Here is a 22,377-nt window from a genome sequence, read left to right as displayed (position 1 = left end):
CCTTGAGGTCACTAAAGGTTTTCAGCTAACGGATCACCTTTTTGTGCTATGGAGTAGTGCAAAAAATGTTCTGATTTTTTCAACTTCCCACTGCTCATTCAAGGGAATATAAATGTGTTGTAGAGATTAGTGTTGTTTCCATCTTGGCTTGGGTACTTATCAGTACTGAAGGGACTGCAGGTGGCACCTCGGGTTATGTTGCAGTGTCAGTAAAACTTTCTCTGTCTCCATCTGCTGGCAGGGAGGCCAAACCCAGGAGTCTGGACTGATCTGGGTACTACAGGAACGAAAATTAGCAGGTAAGAACCAATTTTCCTTTAGTCCTCAAATTGGGATGTAGCATTTTGTAATAAGAAAATCACAAAAGACAAAATCCATGCACCGTAGCAGTGGGATACAGTGACATTTCTAGCAGGGGAGTCAGTCTCGCTCTCTCAGCCCTGAATCTCACCCCCTCAACCCACTCTCCCCTAGAGACGCAGCCCAGGGGGCAATAGGCCTAATGTAACATGCAATAGGTGCAGGGCCAGTGCAAGGGTATTAGGCAAACCTTCAGCCTTGTGTATCCCCCCCTCCCCGGCCCCATCCTCCCCGTGACCCATCCTCCCCCTCACAAACACTCAATTAAAAATTGTGCATGTTTAATAGAGTTTACATGACAAAGGACATTCAAAGTACGGTTTTCTGAGGTAAAAATATTACTTGGAGCAGTCCATGTAAATATAATATGTATATTATATTAAAGCTGATTTTCTGGTCTTGTCGTGTTTGAGGAATGTGTGTTGGGTGTGCACTGGGGAGCTCTGTCCAAACTTTTCTTCTTTTTGTGCTGCTGACACTGATAATCTCACTAGTATGCTGTTGTGTTGGATGTTTCTTGATTTTTTTTTCTCTCAGTGGTGCTGGGGAGTGTCCTGTCTCTGTGTGCCTTGTTTTTCTTCTTTCTAGGGATTAATGTTGCTCTCTTTAGCTCATCTTTCACTTAAGTAGAAGGATGACAGATGTTAAGATTTTGCTCATTCTTCATCAAACAGAGAAAACAATTCTCTCTCTGGGTAAAAAGGGAAGGCCGAACTTGTGTTTCCAGTTGGACCAGCAGGAGAAGCAAAAGACAAAGTTTCAAAGATAATTCAATAAACTTTCAGGAACTTGTAGACAATATTGATCATTTGCCTTCAGTATATAACAGTAATAGAGAATGTTTAGCGAGCCGGCGTCATATGATAAATCGGGAGCCGTCACTCTGGCTGTTAAATCTTTCAGAATCATTTACCAGGCCTCGCACGGACAGTGAGGCTTGCACCAGCGTGTGACTCGGCCCTCCTAATTATTCTTTTTTTTAAATTATTTATGCAAATAAAGCCCCTTTTTAGAAACCCATATTTCTCTTATCGTATTTCCTGTTTGACGTCATAAGAATGCTTTCACCCATAGTTCAGGTCCTTATTAGAGGATTCACAGCACCCCAGCTTTTGAATGAATGCTTAACACAAAAACCCAACTTTGGGAGGAGAGGTACATTCTGGGGCCGAGTTAAATTGCTACTATAGTTGTCCAAACACAATAAATGTGGGATATAGCAAAACAAAAACCAAAAACCTGAATTAAATAATCCTGGCAAAGAACGTCCAGCCACAAGATAAAATACTGCCCAGTCGATACCACAAGCTTTAATAGTGATCTCCTTTTTTAAGATTCATATACCGTATGTTTCTATTCTACTACCTCCATAAAGAAGCCCCTGAGGCAGGCAATGGGATATTGCCGAAACATTGCCGGGTTGGTTGAAAGATTTAACAGCCAGAGTGACGGCTACCGATTTATCATATGACGCTGACTCGTTAAGCATTCTCTATTACTGTTAAATGCTGAAGGCAAATGATCAATATTTTATACAAGTTCCTAAAAGTTTATTGGACCAAATTGTATTTCTCCAAGAAACTCTTTTGGATAAGTTGGAACATGCGAATAGTTCATTTAAAAAGATTGGGTTGGTCAATGTATATTTTCTTCTTACATTGGTCCATAAAAATTTTACTTTCATCACAGAACGGACGATTACAGATCCTAATGGTATATTCGTGTCGGTGAGCAGATTACCGTGCCAAAGAAAAGTATTTTTTTTACTTGATAGTTACACTCCTTAAGGTGAATTTTGAAAAGGATGTGAGAGTAAAACTTAGCATATACCTGTGTAAAGGACATGTGCTCATGTACATGCTATTTTATAAGCAACTCTGTATTTCCCTCCAAGGAAGGCTGGTAGATTGATGAATGAACTATTAGCACAATAATCTTCCCCTCCATGATTCTAACAAACTCATTAAGGTGTATAATTGAAAATAAAATTAGTGACCTTCATAGTAGGCGTCATTGATGATGTATGTCTACACATGAAGCTTTCTCTCCGCCTTAGATCTAATCATTGGTCAATGTAGAGAAAAATGCCACTCTCACCTATAGTTTTTGAAAAAAAAAAAATGTCTTTGCAATTAAAAGATTCAGAGTTCAAAGTATGGAGAAATCTACAATTCAATGATGTCCAATGGACAAATAACTTATCTCAATTTCTTCAAAATGATCACTGCTATATTGTAACCAATATCATTATTGAATGCTCGATAGTTTGCCAAACAAGTCCAACACAGGTCCATGTTTTGGACAGTGATGTGCTTCTTCAGAGTATGTTCACTGTATTAAATCTATGAACAAAATATATTGGGGCGGATTTTAAAAGGGTTACGCGCGTGCCGAGCCTTGAAAAAAGGGGCGGTCCGGGGGCGGGACCGAGGCCTCCGGCACAGTAGCTGTGCTGGGGGATCACGCGCCAGCACTTGGCCAGCACGCGCAACCTACACCTGCCCAGAGGCAGGCGTAAATAAAAAAATAAAGGGGGGGATTTAGGTAGGGCTGGGGGAGGCGGGTTAGATAGGGGAAGGTGGGGGGGGGGTGGGGGTGGAAGGAAAGTTCCTTCCAAGGCCGCTTCAATTTCGGAGCGGCCTCGGAGGAAATGGGGAAAGCCATTGGGGCTCCTCTAGGGCTTGGCGCGCACAAGGTGCACAAGTGTGCACCCCTTGCGCGCACCGACCCCGGATTTTATAACATGCGCGCGCAGCTGCGCGCGCATGTTATAAAATCGGGCATAGATTTGTGCGCACTGGGTTGTGCGCACAAATCTACGCCCACGCGTAATTCTTAAAATCCGGCCCATTGTGTCAGAAAATGAAATAACATCATATCCATGTCTTTAACTTCCCCTTTGGAAACTGCATACATACTCTTGGCGTCTTTTTTTTTATCATCCATGATGGCGCGTTACCGGAAGTATTGTCACTTCCCCTCCCCTGCCTAAACCTAATGTTTGACAGTGACGTTGTGTCAATCACCAGGGAGGGAGGAGCGAGCCATTCTACTTCCACCAGTGTTCTGGCTGGACCCAGCCCTCTGTCTTATACAGCGGTTTGGCCTAGACCGGACAGTTCCACGGTGAGGGCCACATTTTGCGGCCCCTGGCATGACTGTGGGGTCAGAGGACACTGGGGGGCCCTGGCTGTGATGTGTTTACTTGGAGAGTCACTACTCCAGGCCATAGATTGATTGATTTCTTTACAATATTTCTTAGGCACACCTTCCAAAGTTCAAGGTGAGGCACATGATGACATGTCCATAATCTCTTAACACAAAACGAACAAATAAAAACTCCTACAAACAAAGAAACAAGATGACAGTAGTTGCAGGGCAATGCCGACTTTCCAGATTCCTGACCGGTTAGTTGCTTCTTTCGAATGCCTATTTAAAGAGGTGCGCTGTGCTGCAGGGACTCGCGACTGAGACGACAGCAGAGTGGAAAAGTCCAGCAGAGTTAGAGCCAGGTAAGAATGATTTGTGGGGAAAAGAAGGCCGGGGGGGGCATGATGAAGACCTAACTGCTGCTGGGGGTGGGAGGGCGGAAGATGGGAGACAGAGAGGATCAGGCCTGAAGCGAGAAACTCCAGGAGGCAGCCTGAGAAGGGAGAGAGGAAGACGACCAGGAACTGAGGAAGAAGGGAGAAAAGAACTCGGGGGGGGAAACGATTAAAGAAGACCCAGGATAGCGAAACAGAGAGAGGACCAGGTCCTGGGAAGAGAGAGATGGGGAAAAGACTCCGGAATAGGGAGAGAGAGGGAGGACCCTGGATAGAGAGGTGGGGGATGACTGGGAGATACTGGAGGAGAAAGGGAATAAGGAATGGAGGGAGAGAGAGCTTCAAGGGAAGATCAAGTATTAAAAGATTTACTCAAGGGGAAGAGACAACAAAGAAGGAAATAGGATGCCCAAGAGAGAGGAAAACAAAGAGAGAACAGAGAGAAGCCCTTCGCATGAGAAAAAAAGAGACATCAAAGACTGGAAACTTTGGTTTCCCGATAGAGAATATTAATAACGCATTAGGTGTAAAATATTATCCTGGGACAGAGGTCAAAGTCCCTAACCTGCTCATGTCTGCCATACAGAGTTTGCATGTTGAGAAGAGCTGCATTTTGTTGGCTAAGTTTGACTTTCTGGTGTATGATTAATTCTCTTGTATGCAGGACATATCTACCCCCCAAAAAAAATGTTTGCAGTAACAACACTTGAAGAATGCGCTTATAGTTATAGTTTGAGAGTAGATTCCTTCTATTTCCATGAGGACAGTTCACAAGACTCCCCCCCCCTAAAACGAATGTCTCCGTCACTTCTCACACTGCAGGGAGCAAGCTTCACCCACCAGATCTTACCCTGTCTCCATCCTTCCCACGGGCAGGAGGCGAGCACTGAGCCCATTCGTCTACCTGATAAAGCGTTATGAACCAAACCTCTTTTAAACCGCGCTGTGCCAGCCACCTTGCCCATATCCTCTGGCAACAGATTCCAAAGCTTGATTGGGGGCCGAGTTTGAAACAATACTTTCTACGATTTCTTTTCAATCTGCCCCTTGTCAGTTTCAGGGCCTGTCCCCTTGTTGCAGTGTCCGTCCTTGACTGATTTCACCCCACTGATCTGACGTCCCCGCTCCCATCTCTTTTTTTCCACACTGTAGAGCCCCCTACCCTTTGTAGCCTCTCATCATAGGAGAGAAGATGTTCCATCTCCTTTATCGTTTTCAACGCCCTCCTCTGCACCTTTCCAAATTCTGCTTTCTTGAGATGGGGTGACCAGAAATGCATGCAGTACTGAAAGTGCTCTCACCCCATGGCTCGGTACAGTAGTAGCTAAGAGGTGCGCTGTAGAAATGACCACTGAGCGCGCGCATCTTTAGCACGCTCCTGGGAAATGCCTCCACTCAATGTGTGCACCTTTCATCCTTCCCAGGAATGCCTTTAACATACTTTCTCCCCCTTCCCGGGAATGCTATCACTCACAGCGTGCACCTCTAACACTCCCTCCATTCATGGCACGCACCTTTAACACCTCCTCCCACCCCTGGGAACACCTGCAAACACCTCCTGCATCTGTGCACCTTTCATCCTTCCCAGGAATGCCTTTAACATACTTTCTCCCCCTTCCCGGGAATGCTATCACTCAATGCGTGCACCTGTAACACTCCCTCCATTCATGGCACGCACCTTTAACACCTCCTCCCACCCCTGGGAACACCTGCAAACACCTCCTGCATCTGTGCACCTTTCAACCTTCCCAGGAATGCCTTTAACATACTTTCTCCCCCTTTCCGGGAATGCTATCACTCAATGCGTGCACCTCTAACACTCCCTCCATTCATGGCACGCACCTTTAACACCTCCTCCCACCCCTGGGAACACCTGCAAACACCTCCTGCATCTGTGCACCTTTCAACCTTCCCAGGAATGCCTTTAACATACTTTCTCCCCCTTCCCGGGAATGCTATCACTCAATGCGTGCACCTGTAACACTCCCTCCATTCATGGCACGCACCTTTAACACCTTCTCCCACCCCTGGGAACACCTGCAAACACCTCCTGCATCTGTGCACCTTTCAACCTTCCCAGAAATGCCTTTAACATACTTTCTCCCCCTTCCCAGGAATGCCTCTAGTCACTGCATACACCTTTAACACACTTTCTCTCCTGGCCCCTTTCGCTCAAACTGTGCACCTTTAACACCTCCTCCCCTATAAATGTTTCCACTCAACACAGTGCCCCATTAATACTCCCCCCAAGAAACACATCCATTCATCGTATGCTCCTTCAGGCACACTGAGGGTAGACAATTATCAGATGATTTCTCAGGTAAAATGCTTGTTACTCCTGGAAATCACTTTGACAGTTACCCTGTAAGGGCCCAACAATTTTATCCTGACTGTATCATCAGCATCCGCCTTAGAAAAGGTGACAAAATATGGAATCACTGGTGCAGGAACCAGGAAAATCACAATCAGGGGCCACTGAAACTTCTGAATTATCTGACAAATTAAAATAAGAAGTCTGAACATAAAAAGAGAGTGAGAATTCTAATTTTTGTGCATATCTATTTATGATCATATTCTAGCTCATAAAAAGCCTCGGCTTCTTACTTTATAACAAAAGAAATGTCATAAGTTCTCTGATAAGTACAAAGTGAAATCTCCAGCATTTTTCTATTTATTACTTTTTTTCTCTACAAAAACAAAATCCCACCCTGCAGGACTTGGTAAGTTGTATTCACATTTAGATGAAATAAATGTTTCTTCATAGTATTGTATTTATTTCTCTTCTATGACCTCTAATCAATATTTATCTTTGTTTTAATTCAGAGATGGATTGCAGCAAATATGCAGGTAACTGAATCTGATATATAATTAATTATACAAAATGATCCAGTCTATTAATGTGACCTGCAGATCCTCCTTTTAATTATTTACATACTTATTTATTTAAAAGTAATTCGTAGTTTGCTGATCCAAAAACTTATTCTCAGTGATTACAAGTGTCAGATCTGCCACATTCAGGGCACTCCGTGGGACCCTACTAGACCCCTGGCTAGATTTATTAGACAGTAAACACATCTAGTGACTGTGGTAATGTTTCTCTTTATTTACTTACATGTAAAGAGACAGCATACATTATGCTAAGTTGAAGAAATCAGTAAATACAGACCGATATATCATTTCAATTGTTCAATATTAAACAGTAGTCCATTACGTAGTTTAGTTATTAATTGGAGCTTTGCACTTTTCACTGGTCTTGCACACAAAATGATGTATTTCCATATAAGTTGAAACTCCGTTTCTGACCAAGAAAAAACTCTATTAATTATCAGTAACTCTGCAGGTTTACTAATCTCATGAATAATAATTTAGAAACTGTGAGAACCCATAAAATGCTACCATTAACTGAAAAACAATTCTGGTTTGAACCAGTTTGGTCAGCATAGGACATTAGCTTTAGCTGAAGTAGAGCAAAGGTCATTACAATTTATTTATTTGACTCTTTTATATTCCGCTTTTCAACACTTCACAGCGGATTCAGGTACTGTGGGTATTTCCCTATCCTCAGAGGGCTTACAATCTTATAAGGTCATTTATCAAATCGCATTATGGTGTTTTCGCAATGCATGCAAAAACGCCTTAACGCACACAATAGGCGTCATAACGCATGGCGCGATGCAAATTTTGAAAAGGGGAGGAGTCTGGGGCGGGATTTCCGAAAAAAAGTGGGCTGCCTTCGCCCTTTGCGAAGCCATAACACCCAATATCACTGTAAATAACTACACCTTTTTCAATTGTGTTGTGTGCTATATGCCCATAATGCAATTTGCAATTTCTTTGCAAATTTCGCTTTGGGCATTTTTAGGCTGGGGGAAGGACAGAGATGTGGGAGGGAGAGAAGAGAGGGGAGGGGAGGGGGGGAGGAGAGAGAGAGCCTCTGGGGTTGCATCATAGTAAGCAGCTATTTATGCTACTATAGGAGGCCCTCCTAGTAAGTCGAGGTGAGGTTTAGGTAGTAGTGTAGGGGTTAGGGGCCACTTTGACATGCAGAGTGAGAGAACATTGTACAAATCTCACCGTTGTGTGAGTTTCCTCACTCTGTAGGACATCAAATCTTCACAAGAGTGCACTGTTCTGTTTGAACGTCTCTGCGTGTCAAAGTGGCCTCTAGTATCATCTCGATACTAAGTAGCGGGAACCACAGAAAGCAGCGCCATGCAAAAAAGGTTCTGATGTAAACAAAAAAAAAATTGGGGGCGCACTATACAAACCCACAACATACACACTCCAGGCTGTGGATATTGCGCGTACGTATTGTGCTGGTAAAATAGCCGCCGCGGGAAAAAACGGACGCTAGGGACGCACAATTTATCCCTAGCGCGTCCTATTTAACGTGGCGGCTCATTCGCTTATTTCATTGGGCACCCAAGAGAGGTGATTGTGCGCGTGTTAAAAAAAACCGTGTGCCCAGTTTGGATGCACGTTTTAAGCCCGTCCATAGCGCATTGGCCTAATTGTAAGAGTTGGAGCTGCCTTTATTGGTGTTGAGTAGCGGGGGTTTCACTGGAAACGTAAATAGATTCAACTCATGAGACGAGTCCTTCCGCCATCTTCTGAGAAGGAAAAGTCCCTGCATCTCTAAAACCAGAATGTTAGTGAGGGACACAGGAGGCCAATAAGGTTGCTTCTTATGGGAAGACTGGGGGAAAATTAACCAATCGGAAACTGTCTTTCAATAACTAAATCCTTAATGGAATGGAATGGAAATTGGTCCAAAGGGTAACAGTGAATACGAAATGGCCAATAAAATCGCTGGTATGACTGAGCCATCAGTGAGGAACAGCCCTCTCTCATTGACTAAGTGAGTAATTGAGGAACAGAGATGGGGATGTGAGGAGCCAATGAGAAGTGTGTGCTCATGTTTATTAATGTCTCTCCTCCCTGCAGTGAATGTGACTCTGGATCCTGAGACTGCTCATCCTGAGCTCGTCCTGTCTAAGGATGGGAAAAGCGTCAAACGGGGAGAGACGAGTCAGAAGCTGCCCGACAGTCCCAAGAGATTCGATGCTGATCCCTCCGTGCTGGGGCATGAGGCCTTCACCTCGGGGAGACATTACTGGGAGGTGGAGGTGGATGACGAGAATGACTGCGTGGTGGGGGTGTGCAGCGACTCTGTGAAGAGGAAGGGAGGGGCCACACGGTCACCCGAGGCTGGATACTGGGCGGTGGGGCTGTGGTCCGAAGGTGAAAACTGTGCCCTCACCTCCCCCTGGAGCCCGCTCCCCGTGAGCGAGAGACCCCAGACCGTGGGGATTCTCCTGGACTACGAGGCAGGGGAAGTTTCATTTTACGATGCAGACGAGAAAGCTCATCTCTACACCTTCACCGGCACCTTCGCCGGTCCTCTCCGGCCTTTCTTCTACACCTATGGGGCTCTGAAGATCCGCTCGGTGCAAGGCTGTAAGTGAGAGAGGATTATCGGCTCCAGTCTCTGGGAGACTGTCAGAGGTGAAAGCGGTTTCCGGATTTATGTTAAACGTCTGAAATCATTGCTCAGCAATATCAGAGGCATTCCTTCTTTCCTTTATACTAATAAAGCTTATTTTTTTCCAGCCCAAATTGACTAACCCAGCAAACACGTCTTTCTTTCAAAACTGATAAAATAAGTTTATGCAAATTGAATACCATGCAAGTGACAGAGATGGGATCAGAGCTTGTGAGTGAGTGAAGTTACATCGAAATGTACACGAGGAAGAAGGATGAGGAATATTAACTTGATTGTAAGCTCCTGGGGGCAGGGACTCATTGTACGTGTATGTAATTTGTGGTAAATTATTTCTGTAGTACTGTAGGATTGATAATAGGAATATTAATAATAAAAGCTGTTCTTCATTTGCTACTTACTCCATATATTATTTCTGAGGGTTTCTTGCTGTCGGAGAAAACACACACACACACACACCCAGTGTACACATCGATCTCTGGGAAGGAGTATGGATGAGAAATATTCATTTTGCTTGTAAACTCTCTGGGGCAGGGGCTGAATGTACTTGTGAGAGAATTGCTAATTCTGAAAGGGTAAGTCCTCACAGAGTTCCCAGTTGAAAATGGAGGGTCTGCCAGTGCCGCAGGTAGAAAGGCCGCCCCATAGAGCATGTGCAGTGCTTTCTTAAAGAAATCCTCACACATGCTACCCAGCCTCATCTTCCCCCTGACGCTGCCTCTGTCCAATGGAGACTTCAGTTTTCACATCCTGGTTTCCAAAATTGTCCCCTGAAGGGACCACAGATAGGAACTGCCACTGAGGCCGATGCTGTAATCTGCTCTCACCATCTCGCGTGGCCTCGTCCCCCAGAGAACCTGGAACCTCTGCCACCCCTTCTCACACTCCCACGTCCCTGCACAACCCCCAGTCCCAATACATCCCCTCACTGCCATGTTTCATGCCACCCTATACCGTCTTCTCTGGCACCGGACTCTGCCCTCCCCTCACTGCCGATGGTCTCAGCTGAAAATACAAGATATCACCTGAACCTGATGCCCCTCTGCCCTGCTGCTGATCTGGCTCCACAGCGACCCTCTCCTGATGTGCCGCTGCCACCCTCCGTGAGGCTGTCAGTGCCACCACTCTGGCCCCTAATGGTGCCCCAGGCATCTGGACACTGCTGCCTATCTGTGGGTCACTCTCTAAGGCCGCAACCCAACTCCAGCTGATGTGGTCTGCACTGGGACACCACTGCCCTCCTCCCACAGCAAGGACCATAGAATTAATAAATGTAAAAAAAGAAGCTCATTCTGAGAGCCACTTCCTCACAGTTTCACATAAATAAGTTAACGTAAGGGAAAACAATGAACAATCCAAGGTCTTCTCCCCACTGAGCTTACTATGTAAATGAGGAAATCAGGAGATTTCTTCACAGCCAAGGATTCTCTTTGCCTATTCAAGACTTCCCTGAATTCAGCCACGGATCAGTCCAGAACCCGTCCGGGTTGGAGGGGGAGAGCCTTCCGCTCAGCTATAATCCTTTCAGCATACGTCGGTTCTTGGTTTGTTCATAACTTACCGAGTTTTTATTACAAGTTTTTGGCACATAATGTTTCTGGCTTGGGTACAGATTACTCCTGAGCTACTGCAGGTGGCACCAGGCGAGGCTTTTCTCTCTCTCCATCTGCTGTTCTGCGTCCTTTTGGTAGCCCTTCTCTATACCCCCTGCGAATACCCCTCGGAGCTGATTCATGAGCAGGTGAGCTCGGTGTTTGGCACGCACCATCACTGAAAGATGAGGCTGGAAGGATCATCAAATTCAGCTCCTACCTCCAGCAGGGAAGAAACGGAGGGACTTTTCTTTTACACCTTTTATGTTTTGAATGATGAGTTGGAGGCTGGCTGGAGAAGGAGGAAAAGAGAAATAGATGTAAAATAAACATCACATACTTGCAAAATGTAAAAGATTACCTGCATTGCTGAGGAGTTTCAAAGGCTTAAGTTAAATGACATAAGCTTGTAAATGTTTCTTACATTGCCTGTGATATGTGATTAACTGAAGCAGCTCGGGTAACAAATTCCAAATGATTGGGCCAGCAAGTGAAAAGGCTCTGTCACGTGTCTCACCTAGCCAGGTGAGACGGACAGAGGGGACTTCCAAATGCCCATGGTTAGCAGATTATAACGATCTGCCTGGAAGCTAAACACGTAAAATAGAGTAAATTCAGGTGCGTTCAGAATTTTATGAATTAATATAGCAATCTTAAACTTAGCTCTCCACTTGTAAATGGTGAAATGAGTTGTGGTGCATTATGTCATAGAACACACAGACACAAACTTGTAAAAGCAAATACTTTGTTTACTAAATATTGTAAAAATCAGCAAAGGCACATCGCATTGCAGAAACAAAGCTTAATTAATAGCAGGTAATGGACTTCTCCTCCAAGAACTTATCCAATCCTTTTTTAAACACAGCTACACTAACTGCAGTAACCACATCCTCTGGAGATGAATTTATGGGGGATTGGAGATGGAAACATACCTGAGGGAGAGGAGGGGGAGACATAAGAACATGCCATGCTGTTCTTATGTGATACTTCCCTCACAGTCTTCCTTTGTGAGTCAATGTATCTGGGAAAATCGGGAGACCACAGGCCTGGAGAACACCACGAAATTGCTAAGGCACTCTGTTGCTGATGATCTGCCAGAGACTGTTAATTGCCTGTCCCTTATACTCCCATTTCTGGCTCTGCTACAGGTTGGACAGTTTCAGTTATGTTATCTAGCATTCACAGTTTTTAGCAAGTTTATGCCTTGAGCTACGGTTTCTGTTAGGAGACATCCTGTTCTATGTTTCAAAGACAATTAGGCATTGAGCTTATCAGATTGCCTACAGAAGCTTTTCCTGTCTCTATTTTTACTTGTTACTAGGCAGACTAAAACAATATGTGAAAATATCATGTCTAAAGATCCTTATGCTAAGCTCTGTGCAGTTCATATTGAGCCACATTTATTGGCGATTACCTTTGTTCCACTATTCATACCTGTCACGTGACAAAGTTCTTCATGTTCACTAACTAACTTCTTGCTGGTTTCCAAACTGCTGTATCGGAAGCCATTGGAGTGAATGAAGTACAAGAGTGATATGTTAATGTAACCTAGTATCAGTTAGTACACGTACTGCTGAATTTCAAACAATTTGAAGAGGTTTGAAAACTGAAGCAGGTAGACCAAGGTAAAGAGAATTACAGTGGTCTAAACCTGTTCAGATGAGAGCCTGTAGCACGGTCTGAAAGTCATTGGGTGGCAGAAATAGTTTCAACTGTCTTAACATTCTCAGTTTGAAAAGAGAAGCTCTGATTACATTTTGAATGTGAACTTCCATGGACAGGTTAGCTTCAAGTAAGACAAAGCAATTTGTATTTTCTAACCAACAAATAAGAGTTCAGTGGGTGGATTGACCACAGGGAATCTACTCAGGATTAACAGCTCCGTTTTACTGACATTTAACATTAATGTGTGATGAAATAATCATTGTTTGCCGATAAACAGATTGTAACAATGTATAGTGTGACCCCCAAGAAAATGTGATTGGAACAAAAAACTGAATATCATCTTCATAGATCTTATGCAGACTCCAAGACCAGCGAGCAGCTGGCAAAGTGGAGCAAGGTAAATACTAAAGAGTGTTGCCGATAGATCTGAACCCCGAGGAAGCCCCTGTGATTAAATCAAGCATAGAGAAAACACTGTTTTCAATATGCACTTGCTGCAATCCTTTTACTAAGAAGAAAACTAGTGATTCCAATATCCTGTTATCATGTTAATAGTATGGTGTGGTTTAGGGTATCAAAGGCTGAGGATATATCTAATAGGACCAGATATTTGCTCGTTTTATCTTCAAAACCACGATATGCTGTATCAATTGTTGAGAGTAATAATACTTTGCTGCTTAGATTCATGCTGAACCCATATTGATGGGGATCCAGTAAGGAATGTTCAAGAGAATCACTTAATTGCTCTAATACCACTTTTTCCACTATCCTTTTAATGACCAAATGAGAGGGAGAGGGGCCAATTTAATAAAGATTTTCTGCCATTGTGTGTCTATGGTAAATAATGCTTAGGAAATGGGGCCCTATGTTTGTACCCAAGGCAATGGAGTTGGATATAACATACCCAAGTCACAAGGAGCAGCAACTGGATTTGAACGCTGGCTTCTCTGGCTTGCTGCTCTAACCATTAGCTTTGATCCATGTGGATTCTTACATGCTTCCTAAGATCAGATTTCTGAATGAAACATTTATCACATTCAGAACATTTAAATGGTTTATCATCCATGTGGATCCTTTTGTGTTTTCGAAGACTAGATTTCAGATTATAGCATTTATCACATTCAGAACATTTAAATAATTTTTCATTCCTATGGTTCATTTCATGCAGTTGCAGGTGAATTTTCTGACTGAAGCATTTATCACATTCAGAACATGTAAATGGTTTCTCACCTCTATGAATCATTTCATGCCGTTGCAGGTGACTTTTCAGCCCGAAACATTTATCACATTCAGAACATTTATATGGTTTCTCTCTAGTGTGAACTGTATTGTGTGTTTTCAGGTTCGATTTTTTTGTGAAACATTTATCACATTCTGAGCATTTATATGGTTTCTCTCCAGTGTGAACTGTTACATGTGTTTTCAGGTTTGATTTTTTTTTGAAACATTTATCACATTCAGAACATTTATATGATTTGTCTCCGGTGTGGTTTCTTTCATATATTCTTACTTCAGTTTTTTGTCTGAAACCTTTATCATATTCAGAACTGTTAAACAGTTTCTGTCTTTTGTGAAAATTTTGATGACTTGTAAGCTGTGTTCTACATGCAAAACATTTTTCATATTCAGTACATTGGAAGAGCTTGTCTCTTTTGTGAAACGTTTTATATTCTGTTAGGTTTGACTTCCTATTAAACTTTTCTTCACCTGCGGGACCCTGATCTGTTCCTCCTGCTGAGTGAATTTTTACATGTCTTTCCAGCTTAGCTCTATAGACAAAGCATTTTTCGCACTGCGTACATTTTAATGGTTTTTTTTGTATGTGAATTGTTCGGTGTGCTGGAAGTTTTGTTTTCTTAGGGGTTCTTTTCTCATCTTCGGTAATTATCATTCTTTTCTCCCTGCTATGATGGATGCATGTGAGACTCGACCTCTCACCGAATTTGTTCCCGCATTCAGACTTTTCTTGGTGGTCAGCAGAATGTGTGTTTATGATGAAGTTTTCCCACATATCAGCACTTTTAAATGATCTCTCTCCATCACTGAGGCTCTGAGTTTGTCCAAGATTTGAACACTGCTTGGCATTTCTCTCTTGCTCAGGACATGGGTTGGGTCTCCCCTCTTGGGCTTTTTTTTTCACCCTGGGTGCTGTTCCTCTACTGTTCCCTCCTTCACAATCAGCTGAAGGATAGTGGCAGTCTCGCGAGGGGTCTCTCAGTTTCCGTTCCTCTCTCTGCTCTCCATCACTCATTCCCTGCCTCTCACTATCGTTCCTGAATCCATCATCTGTTGGATAAAAATCAGAGTATGATCACTAATTATAAAGACATTTTCTTGTCTAAGGCTTCATATGACACATACCTGGAAGTGCTGCTGCTGGCAGACAGGTACAGATAGGTAATAGCACGTGAGCAGAGGGAAACAGGCCATGTCTGATCTCTTCCTGCTAGTTCTGGGCATCTCATCCTCACCTCCCGTCTATCCAGTGTTTCCCTTCTCTCTGATTACAGCCACTGACCAAAAACTCTGCAGCACTCTGCTGATTCATTCTGGACCTGGGTCCCTGAACCTCAGAGCTGTCATTCTAAAGCAACTGAATCTTAATGACATATTAATAAAATGTAACTCCAAGCTAGTAAAAATATTTAGCCTCTATATGTAAAGTTTTAAATACTCCATGGCAAGCATTTTCTTATAAAGGAATTCTTTGCTCACCGCTCTTGCTATCCGTATCCTCCTCTCCTCCCTCCAGTTGGTCGCTGACATGAAGCTCTTCTATTTTCAGGGTCTGTATGGTGGGATCAGGACTGTAACCTTGGCTGCCTGTTACAAAAATGGGAAATGTCTTAAGCTTTGAAAGAGTCCTGGATATTGACTTAAGAAAAAGCAGCAGTGGATAAAGGGAGATGATGGGAATTCTGTGAACATGTACCCCTCTTGGTGGAAGAGTTAATGACCCTCTGTCAGAGGCGCCGCTAGCCTATGGCCAATGTGACCTCTAGGGCAGTAGTGCCTAATGCAGGCACTACTGCCCTAGAGGTGCTGTAATGCTGGGCCAGCATACATACAGCTCTTTTGGATGACCACACCCCAGGTGCATGACTCTGCACTTCTTGGCACTTCATTCTCTCTACTGCTTCAGATGTGTCCACTCTGTTGAAGATCTTAGTATTATCCGCAAATAAACTTTACACCTTCTATCCCTTCCGCAATGTCGCTCACAAAGATATTGAGCAGAACTGGTCCCAACACCGATCCCTGTGGCACTCCACTTAACACCGTTCTTTCTTCAGAGTAGGTCCCATTTACCATTACTCGCTGTCTCTTGTCAGTCAACCAGTTTGCAATCCACACCACTACCTTGGCACCCACTCCCAAGCTTCTCATTTTGTTCACGAGTCTCCTATGTGGGACCGTATCAGAAGCTTTACTAAAATCCAAGTAAATCACATTGAGCACTCTTCCTGATCCAATTCTCTAGTCACTCAATCAAAAAATCAATCAGATTTGTCTGACAGCACCTTCCCCTGCTGAATCCATGCTGCCTCAGGTCCAGCAACCCACCAGATTTTAGATAGTTCACTATCCTTTCCTTCAGCAGGGACTCCATTACTTTTCCCACCACCGAGGTGAGGCTAACCTACGGCCTCCTCTCTGCTCCCACTCTTGTGAAGCGGGACCACCACCGCTCTTCTCCAGTCACTCGGTACCACTCCCGTTTCCAGGGATCTATTGATCAGGTAATGCAGCGGCCCCTCCAGCACATCTCTGAGCTGGGATGAACCTCATCAGGTCCCATGGCCTTGTCCACTTTCAGGTTTCCTAGCTCCTCCCATACAGTCTCTTCTGTAAATGGAGTTTCGTCTACTCCATCCCCATCCACAGTCTTGTTATCTAGCGAGGGTCCTTCTCCAGGGTCCTCTTTAGTGAACACTGAACTGAAGTATTTGTTTAATATTTCGGCCATTTCTTCATCTGACTCCGCACATTGATCATTGTCACCTTATCACTTTGGACCTTTCTCCTTTCTCTGATGTATCTGAAAAATGTTGGTCACCGCGCTTTACCTCTTTGGCAATCCTTTCTTCCGCCTGACGTTTTGCTTTCTTGATTTCTTTCTTCGTCTCCTTCAGTTTCATGTTGCTGACTCATGAGATAAATTATTATTTGGTGTTGGTGCTGAGAGGTGCTTTATCTTTAAGAAAGCAGACATGCTCTAAGTCTTTAAAAAAACAACTAAAAACACATCTGTTCAAAATTGCTTTTTTCAGTAATGATTTGCAGGAATAGTTTCCCACCTAAAGTGAGCAAATGCAGGATATGTTATTGTTATTTTGTTGTTATTTTGTTATTTTTTTTAATTTATCTTATTTTTAAAATATTTTACTTGTGGGTGTTGTATGTCATTGTGATTTTATAATGTAGAACTTTATGTTATCTATTAAATTATTATTGCATATTTTAATTGGAAGCTGCTCAGAATTTTGGATGTTGCGGCATATAAATTCTATAAAATAAATAATAGGGGGATAAGAGACAGTAGGGTGATGAAAGACGAGGACAGAGAGACATGGAAAGGGAGGGAGAACACAAAGGAGAGAAAGAGGAGAGACTTCATCCAGGACTGGAGTTCGTGCCTATGGGAAGACGGATGGGCCGTAGGGACTTGGTGAGGGAGAATGAGAGAGGGAAAGGGAGAGGAAAGAAATGAAATTCAAAAATATAAAAAAAAAACCCAATAATGGAAAAAGAACAAACAAATTATCCATGCAATAAAGGCTAGACATCAGGGACTTTAATTCTAAGGCCCCATTCATGCCATGTCTGCTCTTTCTCCTGTGAAATGTTAGGAGCAGCCAGCACCAGCTTTACTCCAAGCTCCCTCACCTGCTCCATGCAGCTCCTCACGGGCGCCTGGGATCGTCAGGTCTCCTCCTTCCTCACATTCCTGGGGCTCACTCTTGATGCCCTCTTGCTTAAATCGGATTAATAGGTCCGGTTTAACACTGGGAAAACCTGTTGCGGGAACAGATGGTTACAATATGTTTAGAAAAGTTACTCCTGGTCCTCTGTTATCCGTGCACGTGAGCTCAGAATTCTGCTGTTTACATAGGCACTGACACCAATGCAAAGCTAAGAAAAGAGGGGTGCTGCAGTGCTGATCATCATCAGAAATCTTTTCTAGCAGTATCCTGATCATTTTAACACTGAAATGGGCAACTCCATTCCTCAAGATCCATAGAAAGAGCTACTGTAAAAAAAAAAAATGCTGAAAATGTCAGTTAAAAGGAATATATTTATAAAATACATATTTTTTTTCATCCAGCTGCCACAGGAGGGTGACAGCCTCTTGCTGCCTTGGTGCTGAATTCCTGAAGGCGTCCAGGAGGAGTCGGATACTCGCCTGTTACAGGAGGGGGAATCTCTGATTCAGGAGGGTCCATGAAGGGCAGATCTTCCTCTTGTTTAACGCTCAGTGAGAACACAGACGTTACGATGGGAAGGCCTGGGATGAGAAAACAAACCTGGCTAGGAGGAGTCACCCAGGACCTGCTAATGTTATATTAGGGAAGGGATTTCACATCTCTAAACGTTTGCTGTTAATGCCCCATCTCCTGGGATCTGAAAACGCTAAGCCTTTAAATGTAGAACATTTACTTACTCACGCTGGGGTCCTTCATGGTTTCTTTTCCCTCCCGCTCACAGGGTTGAGTGCAATATTTCTCATCTTCCTTCTTAATCCTGAATATCACATCAGGGTTCAGAATTGAATAACCTGCCAATAAAGGTAACAAAATTCCATTTTAACTTCCACTTTTAGAAGAGCCGGGGTTTCATCCACTTCCTGTTCTGATGGACGAGTGGGAGTGCGGGCGTCTTTGGATGAGAAACCCTGGCAAGAGGAGACGGCCCCAGACGATCACTTGATTAGAATTAAAGCTGGGAGGATTTCTGGTGCCGTTGTTTTGATTCCTGTCCCTCCAAGGTGGAGGCACTGCAGGTGTCCTGGGCCCTGCTGGAGAGCAGGAGACCCTGCTCCTTATTACATCCTAAAACTTAAAGAGAACAGGATCTAGAGCAGGGGTGGGTAACTCTTTTAACGTTAGGCCACATTTGGGTCTCGAGTCTGCAGCGGGGGGGGGGGGGGGTGAGGGGGGACGGACCCCACTGAAAATCCATCATCAGGGTCCTCTTAAAGCTCTCAGTCCACACGCTCTCTCCCTCACTCACATAACTCTATTACTATTGCTCTCACTTTCACTGTCTCCTATTTTTACTCTCTGCCTCTGCCAGTGCCAGGGGCTTCCACTCCTCTTCAGGCTGCTGGCGGGATGCAATCTGCCTGGGGCCCGGCCGGTGGTGCTGCAGAATGACGCAGCACCACCGGCCTCCAGCAGCCTGCCTAAGCAGCGATGGGGTGTGCGCCAGCAGACTCTCATGGGCCGTCACTACTGACAGAGGACAGGCTGCAGGTAGCGGCCACAGCAGGCCCAATCCAACAGTGGATGTGTGCAAGGTAGGTGGGCCACAAAGAAGGAGGAGATACGCTGGTTCTGATCCGTGTGCCATGGTTTGCCTACCCCTGATCTAGAGGCCAGTGACAGGGAAAAAGGAGTATTTGATCAGTGACATCCGATTACCACCTGCAGAGGGTTACATGTTGTACAACAGAGTTATCTGGTGCAGAGCTAACATATCAGACCCTTATACAGAGTTTATGATTCTCAGGAGGGAATCAGAGAAGTGAATCCTCCCTCCTGTTCCCCTGTGCCAGCTTTTGTTGTATAGAAAAGAGATCACACCAAAACTTACAAAACCCAAAAGCAGTCCTCTCTTAATATAATGAAATACCACCGAACAGAGGACCATGTGTTCTCTTATGTACACGGCTGTCCGGTATTACTGAATCTGCTCCACCACAAATAGGTGATGGCCTTTATAGCGGAAATACCGTTTTTATTTTATTTTATTTCGTCTTCAGCAACATAATTCTCTTGTTCTTGAAAAATGTCCGACGGATGCCAATCTACAACAGAGAGAGTAGCACATGAATGAGAATCACAAAAGTCAGGAGGGTCCGTGTTGTAATGCAAGGGAAATAATAAAAGCAACATCGAATAGAGAATTAAGTAAGCACGCATTGTCCTCCGACAATTCGGCGTTCACACGAACAGCGGACAAGAACCTGAAAGAGAACCACACTATTTAACAAGTGTGGATCCAAAAGACGTAGCTCCAGGTTATAAACCATTGCAGTTAGATCCTTTCCCAGTAACTCCATTATCGGTTATTGATAATTCAGGAGAGGGCATGTCTGGGCAATCTCAGGCTACGAGTGCTCTTGCAGCTGCTCGGCCAGAAGTGGTTTCCCCTGCTTCTGTGTCAGAGGCAGCACCGGGTTTTTTTTTTTGGTCAGAACAAATATAAATTTAATATTTCATATCCTTGGAAGCACAGATGCCAAACCTTCAAGATAGGCAGAGCATTACTGTGTCTTACAATCTCTTGTGAAAGCTGTTACTTTATAGTTTTCAAACCATACATAGAAAATGCTTGAGAGAGGATCCTTTACTCAATATGACAGTGTCATAAACTGACCTTCCCTAGCCTGAGAAACCTCCTCCCACCTTAAAAGTTCCTTTATCTTAGCATTGCTTTGAGGTAGGGAGGTGGCATGTAGAACAAACATAGAGGACTTGATAGAGAACTGAGAAATCATGCGCCACCCGGTTGGCAGCCTCGCTCAGGAATGGACGTAGGTTATTGGTTAGTGCACAGAAACCTGGATAAGTACCTGAAAGAGAACTACATTAGGTAATAGGGTAGGAAGTTGCCATGCAGAAAAAGCACACAGAGGACTTGATAGAGAACTGAGAAATCAAGAGCCACCTGTTGATCGCCTCGCTTAGGCATGGACGGAGGTTATTGGTCCCACTAAGATTTAAATAGCACACAACACCTCACGCCAGTTGTCTGCTAGCTTCATGGCGAGGAAGGCTGAAAAAATGATAGCGAAAATGTACATTTTTAAACTGTTCATGTACACAAGGGAGAAATAGTCTGGGAATTGAAAGGCTTGTGAATAAGTACAATTGTTAATATTTTATATAGCTCTCTTAGTCCCTGAGGAAGCTGGGAAAGTTGAATCACTGCCAGTGTCAGGCTGACAGCTCCAATTTCACCAACATGAATGATCAGCATAAGAGAAGATTACTTCTAACTAAACAGAGCTAAGTACAAAGCAATTTAAAAATTGGTGAAATAAGGAGACTGCATAAGAGAGGGCTATTGAAATAAGACCATTGGCAATGTTTTAAAGATACACCTGAGGTGAAGGGATATTTTTCAAGAACAAAAGAATTATGTTGCTGAAGATGAAATAAAATAAAATAAAAAAGGTATTTCCGCTATAAAGGCCATCACCTATTTGTGGTGTAGCTGATTCAGTAATACCGGACATCCGTGTACATAAGAGAACACACGGTCCTCTGTTTGTTGGTATTTGTGTAGAAGAGAGAGACAGGTTCCAGCTGGTCTTGTACGAAGCCTCTGGTTGAACAGAGAATGGATTTACCTTGCAGCACAGAGCAGCAAGTTGTGCCGGGCCTGCAGGGGTGGAGTCTCTCACTGGACCCTGAAGAGCCACAACAGCACCAGGAGCCAGGGCCTAAATTTTAGGTGCCCATAGGACCTGGCACCTGGGATTTGTCCAGCCCTGCTGAAATGGCAGCTCCCATCCTGCAACGAGTCTGTGGGCAGTAGATAACAGAAAAGGCAGACTTACCCTGTGACACGAGGATGCCGTGAATCTCCTTGATGACCTTCCTGTACAGCTCCTTCTGCCATTCTCCCAAAATGCCCCACTCCGCTTCCCAGAAATAAGCAGCGACGTCCCTGAACGTGACCGATGCCTGGAACAGCAAACAGGACACCCTCAGCCCCCAGCTTGATTAGATTGTGTAAGATGGCCTCTGTCAGTGAGAGCAGGACATTATAACATATATAAGCTCCAATATTTTGTATAGCTTTCCTGCTCTCCAGAGAAATACTGGAAATCTCAGCTGTTGGCTGATTCAACAGCTGGAAGAAGACATCAGCACATCTGGACCAGAGGCATCACTCTGTGTGGGCTGGAAGGAGGCAGCAGCAGCAGTTGAACAGATGGCAGAGACAGAGGCTGGTGAGTTGGTGTCTGAAGGTAGGAAAGTGGAGAGTTCTGGGCTCAGGCGTGAGGAGAGAGAGTGTGGAAGCCTGAGAGAGAGTGAATGAGAGTGTGCACATATTTGTGTGTGTGTGTGTATATGTGTGAGAGAGCGTGTGCATGTAGGAGTATGTTCCTGTATGTGAATGAGAATGTGTCCCCAAAGTGTGAGTGTACATGCGCTACTTGTAGTGTACTTGGATGTCAGTAAGGCTTCTGACACTCTTCCACATGGGCCACAAACTGAGCACCCTCAGTATAGGCCCTTAAGTGACTGACTGGGTTTGAAACTGGTTGAGTTGGAGGCGTAGTGGTAAATGGAGTTCACTGCGAGGAGAGGTTACCTGCTGTGGGCCACTGGGATTGGTCCTTGGACCCTTTTTTTTTTTTTAACATTTTCATGAGTGACAGTGTGGAACGATTGACAGGAAAGATTTGTCTTTTTGTGGATGAGACCAAAATCAGCAACAGGGTAGACAGCCAAGAATATATGAGGTGGGCTGTAGTGAAGCT

General features: G+C 44.2%; 2 protein-coding genes across 3 annotated transcripts in view; one reads left to right on the top strand and one right to left on the bottom strand.

The window, feature by feature from the left end:
- Window positions 1-3,810: 3,810 nt before the first annotated feature.
- Window positions 3,811-9,370, top strand: LOC115080361 (E3 ubiquitin-protein ligase TRIM39-like). Its single transcript, XM_029584506.1, has 4 exons — window positions 3,811-3,872; window positions 6,620-6,625; window positions 6,729-6,752; window positions 8,850-9,370. Exons 3-4 carry the CDS (start codon window positions 6,731-6,733, stop codon window positions 9,368-9,370), a joined length of 543 nt encoding a protein of 180 aa, XP_029440366.1. The 5' UTR covers window positions 3,811-3,872; window positions 6,620-6,625; window positions 6,729-6,730.
- The window catches only part of LOC115080446 (gastrula zinc finger protein XlCGF26.1-like), a 15,005-nt gene continuing 1,939 nt past the window's right edge, over window positions 9,312-22,377 (bottom strand). The window contains exons 2-8 of one of the 2 annotated variants that reach the window (XM_029584615.1): window positions 21,448-21,574; window positions 18,325-18,438; window positions 18,067-18,168; window positions 17,550-17,678; window positions 15,378-15,485; window positions 13,893-14,948; window positions 9,312-11,289 (exon numbers count right to left, since the gene is read on the bottom strand). In XM_029584615.1, coding sequence (XP_029440475.1) covers window positions 11,207-11,289; window positions 13,893-14,948; window positions 15,378-15,485; window positions 17,550-17,678; window positions 18,067-18,168; window positions 18,325-18,438; window positions 21,448-21,574 — 1,719 coding nt within the window. In that variant the 3' untranslated portion in view covers window positions 9,312-11,206. The other variant, XM_029584614.1, reaches the window with a different exon arrangement.

The sequence above is a fragment of the Rhinatrema bivittatum genome, chromosome 19 (assembly GCF_901001135.1).
Source record: "Rhinatrema bivittatum chromosome 19, aRhiBiv1.1, whole genome shotgun sequence".
NCBI classification, from domain to species: domain Eukaryota; kingdom Metazoa; phylum Chordata; class Amphibia; order Gymnophiona; family Rhinatrematidae; genus Rhinatrema; species Rhinatrema bivittatum.
This window is presented reverse-complemented; position numbering and strand designations above follow the sequence as displayed.

Bases quoted from the DNA above. Each gene is read 5' to 3' on its own strand.
- LOC115080361 (XM_029584506.1), top strand. From the start codon at position 6,731: ATGGATTGCAGCAAATATGCAG. The intron at 6,753-8,849 runs GTAACTGAATCT...TCCTCCCTGCAG, and splicing joins GGATTGCAGCAAATATGCAG to TGAATGTGACTCTGGATCCT.